The sequence below is a fragment of the Lepidochelys kempii genome, chromosome 4 (assembly GCF_965140265.1).
Source record: "Lepidochelys kempii isolate rLepKem1 chromosome 4, rLepKem1.hap2, whole genome shotgun sequence".
Taxonomy (NCBI): domain Eukaryota; kingdom Metazoa; phylum Chordata; order Testudines; family Cheloniidae; genus Lepidochelys; species Lepidochelys kempii.
This window is the reverse complement of record NC_133259.1, coordinates 21258630-21283498: the sequence shown is the minus strand read 5'-3', so window position 1 is coordinate 21283498 and position 24869 is coordinate 21258630. Positions and strand designations below refer to the sequence as shown.

General features: G+C 40.1%; 1 protein-coding gene across 9 annotated transcripts in view; it reads right to left on the bottom strand.

Annotated features, from left to right (window-relative positions):
• The window catches only part of CCSER1 (coiled-coil serine rich protein 1), a 1062049-nt gene that overhangs the window by 522284 nt on the left and 514896 nt on the right, over window positions 1–24869 (bottom strand). For all 9 annotated transcript variants that reach the window (XM_073340691.1, XM_073340694.1, XM_073340695.1 and 6 more), the window contains exon 7: window positions 5386–5463. In XM_073340691.1, coding sequence (XP_073196792.1) covers window positions 5386–5463 — 78 coding nt within the window. The remainder of the gene's footprint in view (window positions 1–5385; window positions 5464–24869) is intronic.

Genomic DNA, 24869 nt, shown 5'->3' with positions numbered 1-24869 from the left:
TGTTAATGTATGGTTAACTACGCTGATTGATTACAAAGTATCTCCAAGATATTCCTGCCTGCAAATAGCCTTACATTCTTTAAAACATACACTAGTGATAATTTCCTGACTTGTACCTTGTTTAGATAAAGTTTGAACCCAACGGTAGCACCAATGACTCCTCATCATTATAGGTTATTGCACCCTATTTCAGACACGCTTAATAACTGGAAGGATACTGCAGAAAAGTTAAGAGACTCCCTAGCCAGCATGGAAGGAAAGATACACATGGCATGTTCTGTGGGGTAATTTCTTCCAAGGACCCCAAGTATCATGGAAGTCTGCCATTAGAATACAGAAGGAGGGAAAGGGTCACAGGCAGAAAAAGCAGCCAGCTTATCTCATCTTGGGGGGTGGGGTGGGGGGAGAATATCATGTTTACAAGAGCTAGTTCTCCCCCCACATATATATCTACCAGAAATCGTGGGAAAATAATTTCTCTCTGGTTGGTAGTTTCATCGGTGATGAGTAGTATTTTTTTACATGTCTGACATTATCATGCATTTGTGGTCACTCCAATTAATGGACTGAGCATCCTCAACTCCTAGTGGACCACAACAGCCATTTAGCAGGACTGAGTAAGGAGGGAAAACGATCATGTCCTGAAAATACCAATAATGATGCCTTGGAAGTTGATCTTAAAAGTTCCCTCTACCCCTACACCCCCCCCCTCTACCTTCCTTGGGTTGGTTTTCAAAATGCATCTACCCCCAAAAATGAAAATGTTAGCTAGCTGGTTATTAAAGGAGTACTCGGTACACGAATAATACTGTTCTTTAATAACAGCTTGAAACTAGTATGGATGTAACAAAATCTCATTCACATTGGCTGCTATTTAATCATTATAATGAAGGATGACCACTAGCATTGAGGTTATATGAGAGTTGCCATTCTAACCTCCTGTTTTCAAGTTGTTCCTAACTTTCTACAATTTTCAACTTTCAGAAGGATATTTTCCAGGCTTAGGCCCTGATCCTACAAGACACTCCATATGCTTTGGATAGGACTATGCCTCTATCCAAAGTGGATTTTTCTCAGACGCACCACACAAAAAAAACTTAAGCAAAAAACCTTCAACTGAAAATGAGAACATGAAGAGGTTTATTTTTCATTCGGAGGGAAACTGTAACTTCTTAAAAAAAAAATCTTTAACTGTAGAAATAGCTGAGGATAGAAAGTGTCTAATTGAAAACTGGATTTGATTTGAATGAGATAAGATCTTTCGAAAACAGCACTGTCTGCAGGCATGTCTGAACAACATTTTTATGCGAAGGTTCTAAAATGCATAGCTACAGAATGCTGCTCTGTATGTAAGTGTGAGCCTTACCTAGCTATGCGAAGAAAAGTATACTGAAGACATGCACTTATTTGTCAGCCTTCTGGCTACTCTGCAAAGTTCTTCTTTCCTCCAGGCAAAAGCTGACTCTTCCATTACAGTAATGAGGTGAATGTCTTCAAATATATTATTTTTTTATTTATTCATTTTTTATGAGGGGATTTTTCTTTTTTTCTTTTTTTCAACTGTGAATGGTCCCGGAGGATGGTTTATTTTATTTCTTGTTTTCATTGCAAGGTTTGCATTCTAATTCTTGCGCAACACGTAGAACTACAAATAGATGCTGTATTCACTGAAATATCTCAAATTGATCGAATCAAATTAAAAAAAATGGGTCCAGCTGCTGCCTCTCTCACTGAATTGGGAGTTGCCTCTGAGTGTTTCCAAATCCCCTCTCATATAATTTGGAGTTCACAGATGAACATGATCTGATATGTGGTAAATATAATGGCAAAGTGCTGCAGGATCCATTACAGGTGGAAGCTGGGCCATAAATTAATCTGGGATGTTATGAATGGTAGGGGAAATGGCATAGCAGGGATTATTCTAGGAGCTTTACCTCCAACTTTCTGGTGATTAAAATCATAACCTTAATGTTGCAACAACAGTCTTAACACCAACTTGCATTTATATAGCACATAACCCAAAAGGCTCTGCATTACAACTATAAATTTTGCTTTAGTCTAGTTGGATAATAGGATTAGGATTATGGGATTTCTTTCTTTACAGAGGACTATAGATTTTCTCCCACAGAAGAGAAATACAAGGAAGGACAGCTTTAATTTCCAGGATAATCTCAGTATTGAAAGATCATGAGTAGTGATTTGGTTTAATTTCACAATCTAATGTAAAAACTCAGTTGTGTACAGAAGATCATTAACTAGCCCAAAGACTTAGTGCTTGTAACTCTGTTGTTTAGTTCCACCTCTGTTGTCTTCGAGGGAGCAGAGAGGTGGGAGGGGAGTATGATCGCACTAGCCAGAGTAATACATTGCCTGTCATCAAAAGCCAATATTACATGCTGACAGTATTTGGAAAGGCCTATAGCTTGTAAAGCCACTCACTCACATTATTGCTGAAACAATATTGCTTTCTCTTGGAGCGAGTCAGGAAGCAATAACAGAAAAAAAAATTGTTGCATTTTATATTACTTTATTTCTACTTAATGGCATTGGCTGAGAGATGTATTTGACTTTCTCTTGTGCCTGACCTCAAAATGTACATGAATTCCAGAACAAAGTAGTTATCCTGTTCTCAAAAGTGAATGTAAATGAAAAAAGGTGCCAGTGATAAATCGCTGCAGTCAAAACATGCTTATTTTATTGTGAGTACCCTGTACCATTTTCACAGCATATAGCATAAAATGAAGTAACATTTAAGTCTACTTATTGGAACAACACAGGCTATTTGGCTCTTTTACACGCCAATCTTAGGTATTCAAACACAATCTTCTGTTAAAAGTTAATACACTATAGTGTAATTGGCCTAAATCTTTTGGAGTCAGTGGAGCTCTGCTGATTGATATCGGCTGAGGATCTAGTCCTAAATGACTAGATTAACTGTTTAGGGCTAGATTCTCACCCTTACTCATGCTGAGTAGTACCTTGATATGCAAGTAGTCTCATTGATCTCAAGAGTATTGGGAAGGATTGATTAATTTAGTGGGATGAGGAGGAGTTTAACATTTAATACACTGAATTTTGTTTCTGCAATGTGGGTCCAATTCTTGGTCCTGACCCTGTGCCCTCAGCTCCAACACCACAAAGGCACTTAACGCCACCTTAAACAGGCAGCTGTGGATTCCCCTCAGATTAGAGGGGATGTTAGTGGGAGGAGAGGGACAGTGCCAGCAGGCTAATCCCACTGGGATAGATTAGAGAAGCTGTTCAATGCAATAATCCGGGACTGTTTTGGGTCTCAGACACCAGGACTAGTTAAATGGAAAACTGACCCGTCAGCTGCACCAAGCTTTGGACCTGTATGTGTGCGCGCTACTGTCCCAGTTTCCATTAAATCCCTACTCCTTTGCAAAGAAAAAAGAGTGGATGCAAACACAGAGTACAGTATTTTAGTGCTTTATGCAAAAATATTTATACTCTCAAGGAAGTATTTGGATTGTCAAGGCACAGCAAATCTTATAACCCATAGAAGAAGCAGTTCCACTTTCAGAATTCCAGCAAAAACAACCATGTTTGAACCATTTTAATCAACCATCAGCACTCTCTCTTGCCCCCTCTTCTCTTGGTACCCTGAAGCCACTGTTCAAGTAACTCCTCAGTATATATTCTTGAGTTTCATGCCCAAGCACAATAAAGATAATTTGTGTTAAGGCTCTCATTCAGTCACCACTCTATTCACATGGCTGGGGGCAACCCAAAAACAATTGCATCAAGGAGTCATTGTGTTTGACTAGGCAAAAACACCTATTCATTCTCACTTATTACATAATGGAAAGGAACACTCTCTCTGTGACATGATAAAGGCTGCCCAAGTACTGCTTTCCAAAGCACCTTTAGCAACAATTAGCTGGATTTAGCTACAGAACTGTAGCAAAAACAATGAAGAGTCCTTGTGGCACCTTAGAGGCTAACAAATTTATTTGGGCATAAGCTTTCGTGGGCTAAAACCCACTTCATCAGATGCCTGGAGTGGAATATACAGTAGGGAGGTATAAATATACAGCATATGAAAAGATGGGAGTTGCCTTACCACGTGGGGGGTCAGTGCTAATGAGCCATTTCAATTGACAGCAGGATACCAAGGGAGGAAAAACAACTTTTGTAGTGGAAATGAGAGTGGCCCATTTCAAACAGTTGACAAGGAGGTGTGAGTAACAGTAGCGGGAAATTAGTAAGGGGAAAATTAGGTTTAGGTTTTGTAATAACCCAACCACCCCCAGTCTTTATTCAGGCCTAATGTGATGGTGTCCAGTTTGCAAATTAATTCCAGTTCTGCAGTTTCAGGTTAGTCTGTTTTTGAAGGTTTTTTTGTTGAAGAATTGCCACTTTTAGGTCTGTTACTGAGTGACCATAGAGATTGAAGTGTTCTCCTACTATTTTTTGAATGTTATGATTCCTAATGTCAGATTTGTGTCCATTTATTCTTTTGCATAGAGACTGTGCAGTTTGGCCAATGTACATGGCAGAGGGGCATTGCTGGCACATGATGGCATGTATCGCATCGGTAGATGTGCAGGTGGACGAGCCTCTGATGGTGTGGCTGATATGGTATACCTCCCTACTGTATGTTCCACTCCATGATTCTGATGAATTGGGTTTTAGCCCACGAAAGCTTATGCCCAGATAAATTTGTTAGTCTCTAAGGTGCCACAAAGACCTCTCATTGTTTTTGCTGATACAGACTAATACTGCTACCATTCCGAGAACTGTAGCAGTCGACCCATGCTAGCCCCATTTCAGCGGCCTCATTTCTAAAGAGTTATTTGTTTGATTTATTTACCACTTTTGGCCCAATAGTATATTTACAAAGTAGTATTTTAAAGTTACTTTCTTTCACAATTTAAGTTCCTAAGCATATTTAGTATCAGAATGATCTGATATCAGATTTAAGTGTTTTGCAATGGATCTACTATAAAACTGTTTCTGACCAGAGGACTTAATGGTGATGGATTAGTAAATTGATGTACAAAAACATAAGTTAGATTAAAACACAAAGTAAACAGAAATCAAAGGAAGATATCAGAGATATCACATATAAACATGTCACAACCTTAGCAGACTGAAACAAAATCTTTTTTTGTTTTTCAAAGATGGTTTATACCTTTAACCTTGATCATCAGAAGAAAAATAACCCTCCTACAATCAAAACATTTTATTTTCACATCTTCTCAAGTGCATACAATGATGTTATCAGCTTGCTCAGAAGAATACTAAAATATCAGCTGGTACCAATTTAATAAAAGGAAAGTGCTATTAAGGGCACCTCACAGAAAAAACAACATAATAAGCCAACAGTCATAAAATATTTATTCTACAATGAATTCACTTTACCTTGAAAGGCACTGGCTCTTCAGTAAGTGGGCTAACAGGAAGTGAAGTGGTACTACTGGCAGGACTCATATCTGCACTCTGTAAAAAAAAACAAACAAACAAAAAACCACATCAGTAGTAACACTTTTAAGTTTGGGACACAAACATATTAGGTTTTGCAGTTCAGCTAACTGATGCTGCTTCAATTTTTCATCTAGACAAGTAAAAGAAGAAACACCTCACATGTTAAAACCAACAATTACTAGCAAGCTATACTATATTCTCTGAAATGGGATAAGAATTTAAATACTTAATTTATGGATAAATTACATCCCCATGCACACATTTTGACTTAACGCCCAATAAAATGAATAAGCTATTAAGATATGCACACAGATATATGTGCATATAGAGGAGAATATCAGGGAACTATTTGGAACAAATGCCCTCCCTGCATGCAGAACAAACCATGGTGGACAATCTGGATTGATTGATTTTTTCTTAATTGCCAAGTCATCAAAATTATAGAAAAAGTATATGAAGAATGTCAAGGAGGTTGGTATAAAGCACAGGAGTAACTAATAATATTGAAATATTGACTAGCTGTTAATTATTAAGTTTAGAGGTGACACTAACTTGGGGCATGCTGCTACAAGGAAAGAGTTGGGGGAAAAAAAAAAAACACTCACAGGAAACTAACCTGGACAAAAAAAATACAAGCAATATAAAGTATGCCTGAAAACAAAAACAAACAAACAAACAAAAAACAGAACACACAAACATTCAATGGAAAGGAAATATTTTACAACTTTCATGTCATAAATAAAACTTTAACAAGTAATGGACAGCACAGTAGACATGTTTGCATGTGTAGCCAAAGTAGCATTTGCTTTCTGTGCAATTCTACTGCATTGCAGAACGATTTGTATTTATTTTACTTACGCAATAGGCCCACCGTAGGGCCAATTTTGTAGCTGATATGAATCTGTAGCTCCACTGATCTAGCTTATACTTTCTTGGCGAACAATCCTATACAGACATATACCATAATCAATCTAAACTGACACAATGTCACTAATAGCAATAAAAACTCCTTGAGCAAAACCGAAAAACTTTCTGCTCACTCCCCCTCTAGAAGTGTAAGTAAATAAATACAACTGACTTTGCAACATACCCTGAAAGTCACCAGAAACTAGCTCTTCCGGACCAGACAAATTCAAATTGCAGGCCCTCTAATGAGAGTTTCCTGTCCCAAAAACATACAAATATGAGGACTGCCAACCTGCGCGTTCCAAAATTATCTTAACTGCTGAAGGCACTTTTACATCTTTAATATAAATAAAGCCCAAATCATAAAGAACTTTACAACTCAAAACGCACCATCCTAACTTGCAGCTGGAAATGAACTGAAAGTCAGTGGAGCCTTTATAGAGCAGTCATAGTGTGGTCTGTGAGAGAAACTTTAACAAAGGGCAGACTGATAGCTGTATTCTGCATGAGCTGCAGTTTCTGGGTAGTCTTAAAGTGTAGTCTAATGTAGGGTAAAAAAAAAAATAACAGAATGCTAGAGCTGCCTTCTTATGAACTTTTCCAACAATCTCAATAATTTTACACTGTTAGCAACTTTGGCCAATATCTTTACTAGTGTAAATTAAGTAAGTTCAATGGTGATATAGCAGTTCACAGCAGCAGAGAATCAAGTGAAATAGTAAGTAACCAACGGTAGTTTCTTGAGCAATTAAGAAAACAAACAAACAAACAAAAAAAGAACCCACCCCATTGCTTTGAACATCAGCTTGCCTTCCTGAAGGGAAGCATTTACAACCTAAAATGCCCAAACAAACTCCTTTCTTCCTTTGTGGCTGATAAATGTCCATTTGTCAGAATCACTTATTACAGTGACGCTCTCAATACATATCCAGAACTTCTGTGAGAAATTATTCCAGAGAGAACTTCATATTGGACATCTCCTGTCCCACTTCTGTTCTCACAGAAACAGCCAACTAGCCTGAAACTAAATCCACTTATTTGTGAATTACCTAGACAACACCACACAATTGGGTTCCCTTCCTAGCTCTTATCACAAACTTCTGATGTTATTTGAGCAAGACTGTTTTGTTTGTGAATGATGATAAACACTGTTTAATGTTAGTCAAGGTTGCTTTATTGCTTTCACCAAGAAAGAATTAGGAAACACAAAGTTAAGGACTAAAAAGTGAAGTTGAGCTGAGTTTGAGTTAGGAAATGCCTGAATGAAGGTTGCCTATGCAAACTTAATTTGGCCCCCTTCTGTGTATGCCATTAGTTACATGACCTCATTTCCCCTCTCTTCCCCCTCCCCCAAAACAGGAATCCTCATTCATTCAGTGCATGGGGCAGATGTGCTATGTAGATGAATTGGGACTGATTAGTGAAGGAGTCAGTCTGTAGGACCCCTGACTTATTTGTTGAAGAAGCTGGAAGGTGTGCAATGAACAAAGGAGGGGATTGCAGGAAGAGTGGACACCAATTTCCCACATGATGCAGAGCAAGTTACTTACACCCAACTTTTCACAGATAGTCTCTTCTGCACATAACTGAAGTCTGTATCATAATGTTTACAGGTAAAGGAGCTGAATTTAGGTTGTATGAGCAACATTCATTCTGCCATTTCCTAACTTCAGAACACTTGACTTTGCAGCCTTTGAGTCATCTTCATAGGTCTATTTTTTTTTTTTTTTGTTTTAACTGATTGATGAGAGCAACCTCTACTAATGGTTAAAGTTTTGTTTGTGAATGTCTTGATTTTAATACAAAGAAAAATGTTCGTTCACATGTGTTATTTTAATAATAAAGCACTTACACATTTGTTCATCTTCAATGTATGTTGTATTATCATGATCTCATGATTTCATCACAGTGTCAAGTAATTAAACTGTATTCACACAAAGCTTTAAATGCAACTTCAGTTTTACTACATCTCCTAAGTTATTAATTATTGCTACAGTAAAAGAAAACTGAGTAGGGACTCATTGGGTCACTTCTCGTGGGTACCCAGGGTTGTGCGGCACCTGACCACGCCCCCACCTTAAGTATGAGTGAGTCTTGCCTGTGTCTGCTAGGTGTCACCTCCCTGACTTCACCAGCTCCAGGCAACACAAATCCCAGGCAACACAAACCTCTTAGCATATGCAGGCTCTGTTATCTGTCTGCAGGTTACTAGAGGCACACTCCAACCCCCAAAGCCCTTTGAGCATCCCCATGGAGTGTTCAGTCCCTGATCTGCTGGACACTCAGAATTCATAGATCCATTTCCCCCTAAGGAACAGTACCCCGCTTACCAGTTCCATCTTAGACCATCTCTCTGTTTAACCCACAGAACTTGCGTATGTTTACAATGAAAGCAAGTTAAAGTTTATTTAGCCAACTATAGAGATTTGAAAGGTAGCAAGTTGAATTATGGAAAAGAAATGGTTACATGTAAAACCAAATCCTGACACACATTCTAGAGCTTAGATTCAATTAACAAGATACTTTGCTGCCTAACGAAGTTTAGATCACAAAAGTATTTGTGGTGTTTTCCAATCTGGCTAGCTGTGACCCTCCTTTCATAAGATAAAACACACTAGCAGTTTGTCTCCTCGGTGAAAGATTCAGGATATACCTCAGGAACCCCAGATATACCCCCCATTGTCTTTACTTAAATAGACAGGCCTGCCATTTTGGTTTTGTTCCTGCAGTTTCTCTCTCTCTCTCCCGCTCTCATGTGATTCTGCAATCTTTTCATTAGCACCAAGCTCAGTAACGCAAATAGATCTCCACTGTGAAGCACACAATACACAATATACACATGAGTACACAGAGAAAGACAAGTATTTCTTCCTTTGTACCTGACAGGAGCATGTTTATCACCTTCTGGTGACCCGCTTTAACTCACACACCTTAAGAAAAGAGTTTTCCAGTGCAGATACATAATTCTTTAAATGTTAACTGTACATACATTTTGCAATGACTGATGGACCAGTGGGCTGTTGGCTCCTGGTACAGACATCACATGCCACCCCGAATTCATAAAATAGACCTCACACAATTAAGGATTAATTTGAATAAGCTGGGCTTCTGGAGATAAAGGTCTTATGTTAGCTGCAGGCTTGCAGTTTTTGCTCATCAGAACGGGAGGGAAGAAAAAAGAGTCAACAAATTGAGACTGAAGGAAGTAAGTGGATGAAAACCTTGAATTCGGGTAACTTTGATACAGAAGTGTATTACGACTAAGATTGTTGGGAATGCTTGTTGATAAGTAGTTTACTGAAGTTAGGAGAAGTGATGACACAGTAGGGGTCTCTGTGATTTGGGTGTTTTGTAAAAGTTAGTTTTAAAAAGACTTGAAGTTTGACCTATGTCTCAGGGATGTAGCCTTTGCCATCCCTGTGGAAATCCACCCAAATTTAACCAAGTTATAAGTTTTTGAAAAGTCATATTTGCATATGCTAAATAGAGGCGTCTTAGAATGTAGCAGCTAAAAATCTCCTAAAATTCCATCTTCACTGAGCATGTTCGAGCCTTTCACATATCCCAGTGTTGACCAGACTGAATATGCACAATCTCACTGTGTAAATGAGCACTCTCACTCCAGCACAGAGCTAACAAGGCGAAGCCAAACTTTCCCTCTCTTGGCTACTTCCAGGTGTTCAGTGCTGGCATGAGGCTGGGCCCCAGACCACAGAACAGGGAGCTGATCTCTCCATGATCCTCCTGCCCACACCCACACATTGTGGATAGCAGAAGCTGCCTGATTTGAAGGCAGAGGAAAATGACAGGATGTAATCAAATAATTAAAGATAGTTTCATAATGCATATGAACAGGAAAGTCAAATTAATGTTCACAGGCCACCTTAATTTTGGCATTTCCTAATTGTTGTGTTTGACGTTGCAACCTGAATAGTGTGCTTATAACATAGGATGGAGTTTTTTTGGTCTATATACAAATACAACTTCTACCAAAATACTTTATCAAGAGCTCTTCCTCTCAACAAAGGATATCTGCCATATATTTCTTTTGTACACGTTGGCATTTATCTTAAGATACACAACTCCTGGCAGCACATAAGTATGCAGTAGTTTCCAAAGCCTGTATAAACTCCAGTAAAGTCTCATTTGATTGTATGTGTCATGTAGCATTGAAATTCAAAAGTATATGTTGCCTCAAACTATTCTCTAATCAGATCAAAGTGATATCACTATTAGGTTTGTTGTCATCCTCCAGGGCCTCCATGTTTTTCCTACACAATTCTGCTGTTTACAATAGTTCAAACTATTTCCTCCAACATTCTGAAAGTCAAAACATTTCAGCTTGGAGTAATCCAGAGCCTTGGTATGTGGAAAAAAAAAATCAGAGAGGGGGAAAAAAGTCTTGAAGAGGCACATTCAATTCTGATAATATATATTCAATTGTTTAAAATAATTTACCAGACCAACAATATATAAGGGCACATTGTAAATGCTGCATTTCTTTAAAAATATTAGTCATTTTCCAACCTTGGTTAGACCGTGTCAACACTTGTTCTATAAATGAAAACAGATTTACCTCACTTCATAAACTGGGATTGTGCTAGATACAGGCTAGATGCCTTTAATCTGATCTTCTGTAGGAAGAGGGTAATGTATCAAACTTGGTTAATTGTACCATAAAATACATGTAATGTCTTCTGCATCATCCACCGAAAGAAGGCAATTTAATTTGTTACAACTGTTTCTCCATAAGGGTAAGCAGTGTGAGGATAGTGGGCAGACACCAACTTCTCTTGAGATCAGTATCAAAATGTATTGATGCAACATGTTAATGCTGACAGATTTCAGAGTAGCAGCCGTGTTAGTCTGTATTCGCAAAAAGAAAAGGAGTACTTGTGGCATCTCAGAGACTAACAACTTTATTTGAGCATAAGCTTTCCTGATCTACAGCTCACTTCATCGGATGCATCATGAAAGCTTATGCTCAAATAAATTTGTTAGTCTCTAAGGTGCCACATGTACTTCTTTTCTTTTTGTGAATACTGACAGAGAAAATCTTCAGTGGTTATTAGAGCCAGAAAACACATAAATCTTGATAATAACCAAAGAAGGGAGAAGACAGTCTGTCTACTTTATAGATTTTACAAAGGGGGAGTGGAGGAGTGTTGAACTTAGTTTTAGTTGTGTTCTAATATCAGTTACATAGTTCAATACCATTTTATAGTCTAGATGTTGAATCTAACCAGCACCTGACAGGAAAAAGTTGCAGAACAAAAAAGCCTTTTGAAAATCTGAGGGTTAACTTCTCACAGAAGTATTTCAATTCAACCATGGCCAATATAAAAATATCAAAAGAAAAGATTGCATAATTTCAGTCTGGTTGTAATGAACACATGAACAAGCTGTTCAGAATCTTTCTAGCACTAACCCAGCCTTATGATTGCTCTTTAAGATTAAAAATAATCAGTACCACTCTCTCTCATGAAACTCACAGTTTGTCATGCAGCCTATGCCTCACACTAGCATTTCTAGCAGGGTCCTAGTTCGCTTGCTAATTTTTCCCAGGCTGACCCTGCTCTACTGTGCTGATCAGGAATTGATCTCCCTGATGCTTTCACGGGTCTCTCCACCCACCCACCAATAGCCAACAGGTCCACTTGACCCACCACCTCAGTTCCTCCAGCAAACAAGACTGTCTAGCCTGTTCCCCAGGTTCCTCCTGATTTGGGTGGGGAAGAGAACTGATCTCAGCCTGTTTCCCTGAAACTCTGTTCTGGAGCGAGAGCAGATCCCATGGCTGCTCTGGTGTGTCACTTTGAAGAAGACAGAGAGGTTAGCTGTTCTTCCAGCCTTTCACCAGGTCAGGTACTGAAACCTCCTACCCCAAGTCAGTTCCTACTTGAGGAAGGAGTGGCTCTGAATCTCCACAGAACTCTCAAAAGTCCGCTTTAACAGGGAAGTGTCTCGGGGGATGTGACCAAGTGCTAGGAGCCTAGAACCGACCCAGCACTCTGGTCACTAAAGTACTAGCTATTACATACTTGGAGTTGTCTTATATTGAGAGATGGGTGCTCGATGGCTTAATTAGGCAGGGGGCTGATAAGCTAATAAGAGCAATCTACCTATCTGCTGAGAACACAGTTCAAGGACAGGAAGGAAGTGTCAGGGAGATTCTGGCAGGGCCCAGGGGTTTCTTTCCCTCTCCCTCCAGTGGGCTCGGGGGAAGTTTATGTCCGCTTGTATACGGCTGCACAAAGCTGTACTGATGAACTCGTAGAGGGGACCTAATAAACATGACAATGATGCTTATAAACCTGAAAAGCATCCAGCCTATTTGTGGTGGCCTAACGGACAGAGAAGGCAGCCTGCTGCCAGGGAGAAAGGTGGTTGTTGTGGCTCTGTTGGATACTCAGGAAGAGGGACTGGAATGTTAAGTGGGCATCAGAAGTGCAGAGATATGGAGAAGGAAACGCAACTTATCAGATGAAAGAGGGGAGCACTGGATGGAGGGTAGGAAATTCCACAGAGATCAGGAGGGATCAGAAGTGAGCCAGGGCTCTGCTATTTGAGGATTAGGAGCACAACAACAATTCCACTTTTCCCTCATTTGAGCATGGTCATATCCCGAATTGCCCTATATTTTAAAAAAGTTGCTCTGGTCAACATATACTCTAACTCTACATAAAATTTCCGGAATGCCAGTCTTATTTTTATAGGGTCAACTTCAAATTCCTCTTGAAGGTTGAACAACATTTTAATGCTCTTATTTTCAGATCAACTCAGAGTGAGCATTGCATGAAGGGAATAAATCCTCACAGGCAAGGCCAGATCAGTTCGAATGAAGAATAAAAAGTTGTTTCATTCACCCTCACCACCATCGGTCTGATTAATTTTCCCCCAAAACCTCTTTTACGAGGCAAAGACAAAGAATTTAGTGTCTCCTTTAAATGTCGGGTGTCAGAGTCGCAGCCGTGTTGGTCTGTATCCTCAAAAAAAGAACAGGAGGACTTGAGGCACCTTAGAGACGAACCAATTTATTTGAGCATAAGCTTTTGTGAGCTACAGCTCACTTCACCGGATGCATTCAGTGGAAAATACAGTGGGGAGACTTATATACATAGAGAACATGAAACAATGGGTATTATACACACTGTAACCAGAGTGATCACTTAAGGTGAGCTATTCCATATAGAATCAGCTTCTTCTCTTCCAGTAAGAGGTAAACTCTCCTTACAATAAGAAAAGGAGTACTTGTGGCACCTTAGAGACTAACCAATTTATTTGAGCATAAGCTTTCGTGAGCTACAGCTCACCTCATTGGATGCTTATGCTCAAATAAATTGGTTAGTCTCTAAGGTGCCACAAGTAATCGTTTTCTTTTTGCGAATACAGACTAACACGGCTGTTACTCTGAAACCTCTCCTTACAATGTGTATGATAATCAAGGTGGGCCATTTCCAGCACAAATCCAGGGTTTAACAAGAAAGTCTGGGGGGGGGGGGTTAGGAAAACAAGGGGAAATAGGTTACCTTGCATAATGACTTAGCCACTCCCAGTCTCTATAGACACATTGTAAGGAGAGTGATCACTTTAGATCAGCTATTACCAACAGGAGAGTGGGTTTGTGTGTGGGGGGGGAGGGGAGAAAACCTGGATTTGTGCTGGAAATGGCCCACCTTGATTATCATACATATTGTAAGGAGAGTGATCACTTTACATAAGCTATTACCAGCAGGAGAGTGGGGTGGGGGGGAGAGAAAACCTTTTGTGGTGATAAACACCCATTTTTTCATGATTTGTGTGTATAAAAACAAACATCTTCTGTATTTTCCACAGTATGCATCCGATGAAGTGAGCTGTAGCTCATGAAAGCTTATGCTCAAATAAATTGGTTAGTCTCTAAGGTGCCACAAGTACTCCTTTTCTTTTTGCGAATACAGACTAACATGGCTGTTACTTTGAAAACTGGAACATAGCATTCGAAGTCCCTAGGTTAGTATAGAGACATGAAAGATTAAAGCATTGTCCATTATCGTCAACCCAGAGCAATTCACCAGCCAAGCTGAAGTGAACTCCATTGTTAGTCCCTGTCTCCCCCTCTGACGTGCTTTCTTAGTCAGTTCCCATGATGTGAGAGAGCTCAAGCTTCTTCCAGAGCTGCATACTTCCTAATCTTTTGTTCTCAACCTGGGCTCTCTGCTTAGCTTCTCTGATGAGAGGTGGGAAATCCTTCCCCTACCCAGGCTGTTGGTTGCTTGGTGTTAGTGTCCTGATGACTGGACTTTCCATTGTCCTCTTGGATTTTCCATCAATATGGGTTGGCCATGGACAGTCCTTTTTAATGGCCCATTCGGTCAGCTCAGACAGCTAGGCAACATACACACCTATGTCTCTTAAGATTAAATTTGCTCTCAGGTCTAGCTTTCTCCTACTGCTTAGTCATGCGAAACACAGGGCGAACTGGGACATACATAGGATTAAAAAATAAAACTATTAAAAATCCCACTTTGTCACAACACCCAGTAGCTTTTCAGTGTCTATTTAATGCCTTTCACTTAACTTTTGTAAGGAGAACAGACAGCATTCTTTGAAAGGGCCTCATATTATGTTTAGAACAAAAATTAATTCACACTGTCTGTTTTCATACATTTCATTTTCTTCAATTCATGTATTTGCTAACTTTCCAAGATATACCACCAAAAAAGCCCACACCCCACTGCTTTTAATACACAGCTTTGCATACATGCCAAGGGCTAACACTGTGGGCTGGATGTATTTTGCCTTCTATACCCCTTGTAGTGTGCGTAGCTCACCAGTTATATCTACATATAATTTTTTAGTCTTAATTTAAAAATCACAACACATCCAATTTGTGTGTTTGTTGGCAGACAACTACAGTATTTTCAACAGTTTTGATCTCTCATCTCTTGAACTGTGGAAGTTAGAATTCTGCAGCATTTTTAGCTGGACACAGAAACTTCATTAGTAACATTGCTCCTTAAATTGTCCGGCTGTTCTTGCCTTTCTGTTCCTCTGTAGATATCAAGAGCAATATTGCTAGATTTTAACACCAGAAAGAGGTTTTGATTTGAGGTTATGTTTATATCTCAACAGCTCTCAGAAAAGATTTCATTTCCTTGGATTGCGATGTATTCCACTAAGGCTCTAAGGAGCCATTTTACACTTCTTAAATGTTGTGACTGCAATTATCTCACTACTTCATCAGCTCTCACAAGGGCTTTTACTATTTCAATATGGAACCACTTCTGACAGGTCATTTTAACTTCTTTAGATGCAGAGAATCCATTCTCAAGACTCCCTTGTATTCCCTAATAAGATCTCATTGAAAGAAAGAATGTTGACACCTGTATCTCTAACTACCAAGCACAAGGAACAAAACCATCCCTTAAAGTAGGAAAAACTCAGTGGAAATTAGGGTTACCACCTGGCCAGCATTTGACCAGCTTTGGCTTTTTTTATGGATTTGCTAAAAAAATAATTTAATCTGCTGGTTTTTTGTTTGTTTTTTTAAACACATGGGTCTAAAGTTTTGAATTGTCAAAATACACTGGGCTATCTAATGTGAAAAGTGTGTGTCCAGCTAAAAATGCCGCAGTGTTCCTACTTCTGCAGTTTACGTGATAAGAGATCAAAACTGTTGAAATTGCCATAGTTGTCTGCCCACCAACCCACAAATGCACCGTGCATGTGTGAGAAAGGGTTTCAGTCTTGCGAGAGTGAGGAGACATCCAATATTATTGATCTTATTTGTGTGTGTTCTCTCTAGACACTAAGTGGTTGTTGAAGGGGCAGGTTTTGCGGAGTTGCCCTGTGGTGGGGATTGGGTGCTTGCCTTGTGGGGGGAGCATGTGATGGCATTTCAAAGTTGGTAACTAAATGCCATCCTATTATGTATTTTTTCCATGGTTATACCACATTCTCCTACAATGTATCTCCTACAACATATTGCATAAATGCAAGCTAAAGATTCAACCAATAATTAATTATTTACTACACACTGTTCTTTAGCAGAAAAGTATTTTAAGTCTTTCCACAAATTCAACCCATTCCTTAATCAGACTATGTTTCAGTTCCTGAATAGATGGCCAGCCATGGGGAATAGATGGCCAGCCCTCTGTGGAGAAAGAGGTGGTTTGGGACTATTTAGAAAAGCTGGACGTGCACAAGTCCATGGGGCCGGACGAGTTGCATCCGAGAGTGCTAAAGGAATTGGCGGCTGTGATTGCAGAGCCATTGGCCATTACCTTTGAAAACTCGAGGCGAACAGGGGAAGTCCCGGATGACTGGAAAAAGGCTAATGTAGTGCCAATCTTTAAAAAAGGGAAGAAGGAGGATCCTGGGAACTACAGGCCAGTCAGCCTCACCTCAGTCCCCGGAAAAATCATGGAGCAGGTCCTCAAAGAATCAATCCTGAAGCACTTACATGAGAGGAAAGCGATCAGGAACAGTCAGCATGGATTCACCAAGGGAAGGTCATGCCTGACTAATCTAATCGCCTTCTATGATGAGATTACTGGTTCTGTGGATGAAGGGAAAGCAGTGGATGTATTGTTTCTTGACTTTAGCAAAGCTTTTGACACGGTCTCCCACAGTATTCTTGTCAGCAAGTTAAAGAAGTATGGGCTGGATGAATGCACTATAAGGTGGGTAGAAAGCTGGCTAGATTGTCGGGCTCAACGGGTAGTGATCAATGGCTCCATGTCTAGTTGGCAGCCGGTATCAAGTGGAGTGCCCCAAGGGTCGGTCCTGGGGCCGGTTTTGTTCAATATCTTCATAAATAATCTGGAGGATGGTGTGGATTGCACCCTCAGCAAATTTGCGGATGATACTAAACTGGGAGGAGTGGTAGATACGCTGGAGGGCAGGGATAGGATACAGAGGGACCTAGAGAAATTGGAGGATTGGGCCAAAAGAAATCTGATGAGGTTCAATAAGGATAAGTGCAGGGTCCTGCACTTAGGACGGAAGAACCCAATGCACAGCTACAGACTAGGGACCGAATGGCTAGGCAGCAGTTCTAGGAAAAGGACCTAGGGGTGACAGTGGACGAGAAGCTGGATATGAGTCAACAGTGTGCCCTTGTTGCCAAGAAGGCCAATGGCATTTTGGGATGTATAAGTAGGGGCACAGTGAGCAGATCGAGGGACGTGATCGTTCCCCTCTATTCGACATTGGTGAGGCCTCATCTGGAGTACTGTGTCCAGTTTTGGGCCCCACACTACAAGAAGGATGTGGATAAATTGGAGAGAGTCCAGCGAAGGGCAACAAAAATGATTAGAGGTCTAGAACACATGACTTATGAGGAGAGGCTGAGGGAGCTGGGATTGTTTAGCCTGCAGAAGAGAAGAATGAGGGGGGATTTGATAGCTGCTTTCAACTACCTGAAAGGGGGTTCCAAAGAGGATGGCTCTAGACTGTTCTCAATGGTAGCAGATGACAGAACGAGGAGTAATGGTCTCAAGTTGCAGTGGGAGAGGTTTAGGTTGGATAGTAGGAAAAACTTTTTCACTAGGAGGGTGGTGAAACACTGGAATGCGTTACCTAGGGAGGTGGTAGAATCTCCTTCCTTAGAAGTTTTTAAGGTCAGGCTTGACAAAGCGCTGGCTGGGATGATTTAATTGGGGATTGGTCCTGCTTTGAGCAGGGGGTTGGACTAGATGACCTCCTGAGGTCCCTTCCAACCCTGATATTCTATGATTCTATGATTCCTGCCTTTAGAGTCTTCTTACAAAAGTTGAAACTAGAAACAAACTGGAAACAGAAGTTTCACACATTGAAATACCATAATGGGTACAGCAGGGATTGCTGTCATTAAGAATGCATGGGCTGTTTCTCGTAATTTTTGAAGTTTTCTAGGCTTAGCTTCCACCTTAAGGTGACTGTTGTTGTTGTCAAGTTTAAGGAAAAGATTAAGCCATTTTTTAATGGCAGGATGGTAGGGAAAAACTGAAGAAACCCAATACATAAAGTTAATTCTGACACTTGTGCATTTGCCTCACTGTACAGTCTTTAATTACATGATCACATACTAACTCCCAAATTCAATGCTGTAGCATAACAATGTTCTGCAACCTTAGATACATGTACACTGCATCTTGCAATTCTGTCGGTCTCAGACAGACTTCATGGAAGTCATTTATATGACAAGTACACAGTAAATGTACATACCAAAATACTAGATAAGCCACCTAAATTCACAGTCGAATAATCCACATATTTAATGGCCTTAATCTATGATTGGTATTTCTGAAAGGTTTTGTTGCTGGTTGAAAAGTCAATGTGGAACAGCTGGCTAAGTCATTAAGGTATAGTCTGTCATCTGTGAGGCATATGATATAGAAAGTAAAGAAAAATATACTGGACCACTGATTGGAAAAAAAACACCTAAATATTGACATTTAAGCAAAAAGTGATTAGGGCAAAAACTGAAAGTAGACATGGAACTTGCTTTATCTTTTCCACCAGCTCCAATTATAACTATGAAAGTAGTACAAGTATTACAAGATACTACATGTGTAAGATTTTTCTATTAGATCCCAATCCTGCAAGGTGTTCTGCTATAGTGGAGCCCTGTGTCAGAGGTTTCAATGGGGCTTCTCAGAACACGGGGGGCAGCCCTCAGCTTTCCCTGACAGTCCAGGAGCTTACATGGGGTTTGAGAAATAGAATGTGTTGATGTAACTGAACTGTGGGATAAGCATGTATACAGACAAAGGGCAGAGTTAAATGTGATTCATGCAGTCTTCACTTAGGGCATTTCCATGTCTGTTCGTTCGTGTTCTTACAAGTTCAAACTGAACATTTTTGTTAGCGTATATTAAACTTGCTGAGAGTTGTGAATAGCATTTCCTCATAAAACCTTTACCCATAAAATGTCCATTTTTCTTTTATGTTGTGTCCAGGAATATAAGTGAATACAACCTCCTTATAGTTAACATTAATAGGGGCACTGGGGAGAAAAACTGAACACAACTTTAAAATTTACTTTAATAAAGTAGCATAGGAGCGCTTTCTGAAAGGGAAAAAAAATGCTTCCTTTGAAGAAATACTCAGTGTCCCACCGGATTTATGGCTTATTACAACAATCTGTAATCAATTAACCCTCTCCCCCACCCCCAACTGTTTTTGTCCTAGGACTGCAGAGTTGTTAATGGACTACTCCACCTTGAATGGTCCCTTGCAAGATGTGCTAACTTTCCCAGACCAGAAGAGCTCTGTGTAGCTCAGTGGTACTCAAACTTTTGTACCCGTGACCCCTTTCACATAGCAAGCCTTTGAGTGTAAGCCTCACTTAAATATATAAAAATGTGTTTTTAAATGTATAACACCATTATAAATGCTGGAAGCAAAGCAGCGTTTGGGGTAGAGGCTGACCGTTTGCGACCCCCCATGTAATAGCCTTGTGACCCCATGAGGGGTCCCGACCCCCAGTTTGAGAACCCCTGGTGTAGCTCAAAAGCTTGCGTCTCTCTCCAAAAGAAGTTGATCCAATTAAAAAAAAAAGATACCTAACCCAACTCACCTTCCACCTCCTTAAGAGCAGTTGTCCTGTCTCTCTCCTCTGTCTTAGAGCACCATGTTCAATTAACTTGTTTTGTAGATAATAATTATCAAAGCATAGTTTGCTCACTCTGTCACTCAAAATAGTGATGATTAAGTATTCTTTGAGATGGATTAGATAGAACTATTAGAAAAATCAACCACCAAAACTCAAAGCAAAAACTGATTAGAATACAAGGCATCAAACTCACAGTGGCACCCCAAGCGCCATCTCACAGTGGTCACCCATTACATCATTTTCCTATTAAGGCACTGTCAATCTTGCAGGTTTTAAAAGGCTGCGCAAAGGTCTCCACAGTTCCTTTCACTCAAGTGACGTCCTTCAACTTCAAATACAACAACCCTCACTCAGTATCCCCTCAACCCCCGCGCTGCTCCAGTTCCCTTTTTCAGGTTTCCTTTCCCACTGCATCCACTCCCATGTTCCAGTTCTCCAACATCTACACACATTTCTGGATCATTGCAGCCTCCATTCCCTACAATCCGTGGTGCTGAAACAATCTGTATAGTGGGGGTGCTGAAAGCCAGTGAACAGAACAGTAAACCCTGTATGTGATGAAAAACACTTCAAGGTAGGGGTGCTGCTGCACCCCCAGTTCCATCACCTATGCCTACAATCATTCATGCAGACCCAAAAGATTTCCCCCATCTGACTAGCACAGCAAAAATAGAAGCCTCTGAATGCAACTGAAAAGGAAATCCCTTCCACTCCTCTGCCCAACAGATAAAATGGAAGGAGGAGGATCCTGCTGTCACTGCTACCTGACTGCTTAGTGGAGGCATTGATTATAGGTACCACTCTAGCAATGGCTCTCAGAGGCAGAGAGGCAAAGACAGAACAAATAACCACACATCAAATAGCCTCCTAAATCTGACTCTGCATTTGAGTCACAAGTGAAAGCTAGTTTAGCAGCTTCACCCTAGTCCTCTGTGAACATTTAGCCAAATGTTCACCACCCCAAATGCACAAGCTGGCCTGCAAAATAGTCTACTTTTGAATCCACACTGTCCATAGAGTTGTGTGGTGTACAACTAATGTTCAGTAGTAGAGCTGTGTCCAGAAGCCTAGCCCATGCCACTCCTGGCTCTCATCATGCTATTTCTCCTTTACTTTCATGAGTACTAAGTTCATAGACATATTTAGTGAGACCAGTTTTTCATACTACTTGAATTAAATGTGCAAGGAAATAAAATTACAACACTTTTCTCTTCTACCTTTATAAGACAGTCAGGTACCATACGCAAAGAACTCTCTTTGAAAAGATGTTGCCAGGATAGTAGCAGCACCTGTCACAGTAAGGCAAACAACATACTATAACAAAGAAAGTCAATTAAGAGACCAGACCAAAAATATAAATATATATTTATTTATGAAATTTTGTATCTATTTGCATACAAACAACAACATTAAAAGAACATTAAATGTTTCAAAATCAGGCATTCAAAAGTTAGGAAATACCAGAATTGAGGTTGCCTAAGCAACCTTTATTTGGCCCCCTTGTGTGTATGCATTAATACGCAATCTTTAATTACACGACCACTTCCTATTTTCCCCACAATTATACATAATTCAGTGCAAAGGATGGACAGTGCTCACTGAATAAGCAGCTATTCAATATTTTATTTAGCCTCATTGTTCAGTGTGTGGCACCATCCATTTTTAACTGTACACTATTCAAACCTTGCTCTGAAGACATATTAATTTCCTCATGGGATTTTCTTTGGCACTCATGACTGTATTTGAACGCTTCACAAAAATATTAGTGAATTTATTTCCTCAATAGCCCTGTGAAGTAAGGTGGTATTAATGTTCCCATTTTAATGATGGGTAACTGAGGCAGAGTGAACACTAATTTTGAGTGCCCTATCTTTGATGCCCATCACCTGATTTTTCAGAAAATGTAACACCATCTCTCAAATATTATAGTACATGCTCATTCTGTCACATAGGTGTCAAGTCAAAAACATTAAAAAAAAATAAGAGGGATGTTTGGGTTTATTGTGTATAAAGATTGTGTTGCTGGGTCTGGATTGGGTTGTATTGCAAGATTTCTGTGGATTGTGCAAGTGGCAAATGAGGGTTGCGTGCTGGGAGACGTTGTGCATGTCTGTGGTTGTGCACTAGTTGGGGTGTTGTATGTGTGGTTGTGTTGCACTGGGGGATTTAAAAATTCCAAAAATATCACTGTAAAAATTATATAGATAGTACAGGCTTTTACTTGTGCCCTTCTGGAGTCATCTCCACAAAGTTATAGGACTGGTTTCTGTAATCAGATCCAATGTCTTTTCATCACACAGGATTTGGGAAGTGCAAAGGGGCTGGAAACTGGCCACAGATGGCCAGCAGATAATTCCCCTGACGAAAGTGAACTCCCTATCAGCCCAAGTAAGCTGGCTCCACTAACCTGGTCTTTGGTATAAAGGGAACCTTGAGGTGGGTAGAGAGCAGGGAGAGGCGCGGCAGAGTACACCAGTGGAGGACAGGTATAGATGAATAGAAGAGTCCATTAAAGACCCTGTGTTAGTAACAGAGGTTAAAGCCATCCAGAATCAACTAACTCTTTCTGTGGCCAGAGCTGGCCCTGAGAATCAGAGGTCAGACACAGGAGAGAATCATGTTTATAAGCTTCCTCACATTTACTGTCTCTTTCATACATACAGGGAAGAGCTTTCCCTAGGAACTCTTACAAAAGAAAATGCAAAGCAATGTAATACATTTCAAGTGCAGCCTTACCTGCCCCCACCCCTCTCTCTCTTGCACAAAATGTGACTATCCGTTAGCACCCAATAGAAGCAAAGTGGACTAAAAAGAATAAGCTGCAAGGTCCATCCCAGCATCCTAATTGATGTAAATATGGTGACTTCAATGAATCAGTCTTCTAACAATAGTTAAACTTAGAATTTTTTGATGTGAGCTAATCCGCTAATGTGAGTGCATCTGAGATTAACCATAAAACAAAGGTGCACACAACTGCATGTATTATTCACCCTGTCTGGTGATGCACTTCGCTTTCAGTTAAACTGAACGGAGAAAAAAAAATCCAGCAGGAAGCAAATCAGAATAATTTACATTGCCTATAAATTATAATTGATAGCTCAATATCAGATTTATCATTTGGGAAAAGTAACTGACGTGTTTTTAATAAGTATAATCAATTATTCCAAGCCACTACAGGATTACAGTAATAACTGTTATGCTTAAAAGCCAATAATGATAAATAGCTTTTGTTAAAAGGTATCAGGAATGTCATTTATTGCCTTTTGATGCACAAACTCATATTTTCATCCCAAATTATGGCATTTGATCATTCAATTATACCATTTACATAACACTTCTGAAGCAATGAAAGTATTGCTATGGAAAATCCTTATGCTAGAAAGAGTTAGCATTTTATACTTCCAAAGTCCATGACGCAACTGAATATGATACAAAAATCAAACTACAGTATTAAGGAGCATTAAATGATCTTGCCAGATTTTTCCACACTAATCCTATAATTACAGTTCCTCGATTCTTTCATACCAACAGGAACCTTGCATGCATATTCAAAGACAGAATTTAGCACTTGGTCTTTGCTCTCCTAAATACAAAGGATAATTGATCATGTTTATGAATTACCTGTACTCTAAAGTTGCATTTGCATCTAAGAGATAACTGAGATCCACTCAAATGCAAATGCCTATGCATTGGACACACATTTGATCAACCTTAAATGCACCATTTTTAATCAATGCTTTGTATATATGTTAAAGTGCAGTTAACAACACAGGTAGGCCAAAACAAATGTGATACCTCAAGTACCTGCTGACTACTCTGATTTGGATAATCAAGACATTTCAGGATACACCCAATCCACAACATAAAGCCCAGTGAATAGCTTTCCCTGCTAGTAGCAGCAGAAAGACTACGTGTGTGTGCGCGCGCGCGCGGGAGGTTTTTTTGGCCAGTTCATTGCAAGAGGCAGGATTTGCAACATCTGCAGCAATAAGAGTCCCACACACCCCCACCCACCCACCCTCCCCCCTACCTTGTATCAAACAGGAGACTTTAGGTTGGGTGGCAGAACAGAAAATCTCCTTCTCCCTTTTAAGCAATCAGAGGGAGTTTTGGGGTGAGGTGGGTCAGCTTTGTCCGACACTGGAGGCCAATACAAAAGACCACGTGGGATAGGGTTGTAGAGGCTCATCCCAAGCTTAGGAGGGAAAAGGGACATGGCCTTTCTGTAAGAAAAGCCATAGATACCTGCCATTACTGCAGAGGTGAACAGGGGACTGGGGCACAGCCAACAACAGAGAACCGGGGAGTTCTCTAGAGTGTCTGTCGACTGGGGGCTAAGGAAAAAATCAGAAGGCTTTTCCTTCATTTTGGTTGAGCTGGGTGACATAAGCCAAGGTGTGCATCACATTTGAGCCAGATGAAGCAGCTATATTTTGTGTTTGTTTCGGGCTCATGTTTGGCTCTTGAAGCAGTTTAAGAGCATAGCAATTCCCATATTGGATCGGTTTAGTGCTCTAGCGAGTGCAGTATTCTGTGGCCAATACCAGATACTTCAGAAGACGTGGCAAGAAACACTACAGCCGACAGTTAAGGAATCTGGGAAATTTCATCATTAGTGAAACAGACATGAGCCTGTGCTCTGAAAGATAAGAAATTATATCACCTCCAAATCACGTGTGTGTGTTTGAGTTCATGTGTGGCTGTACAAGAGATACTTTTTTTAAATGCTCATTATTGTAACTCTGGATGTTATTCTCCATATAAATCTCCAAACTTTTACAGAAAGTTATTAAGTACCTTGGACGTCTTACAGAAATGAGTTCCGCAAGCTAATTGGTAGAACCTGGTTTTCTTCCCTTTTGATATCATGCTCATTTGAGGGGTCTGAATGTTATTCAGATGTGGTCCAACAGGTTCTTATTCTCTCTCCGAGAAT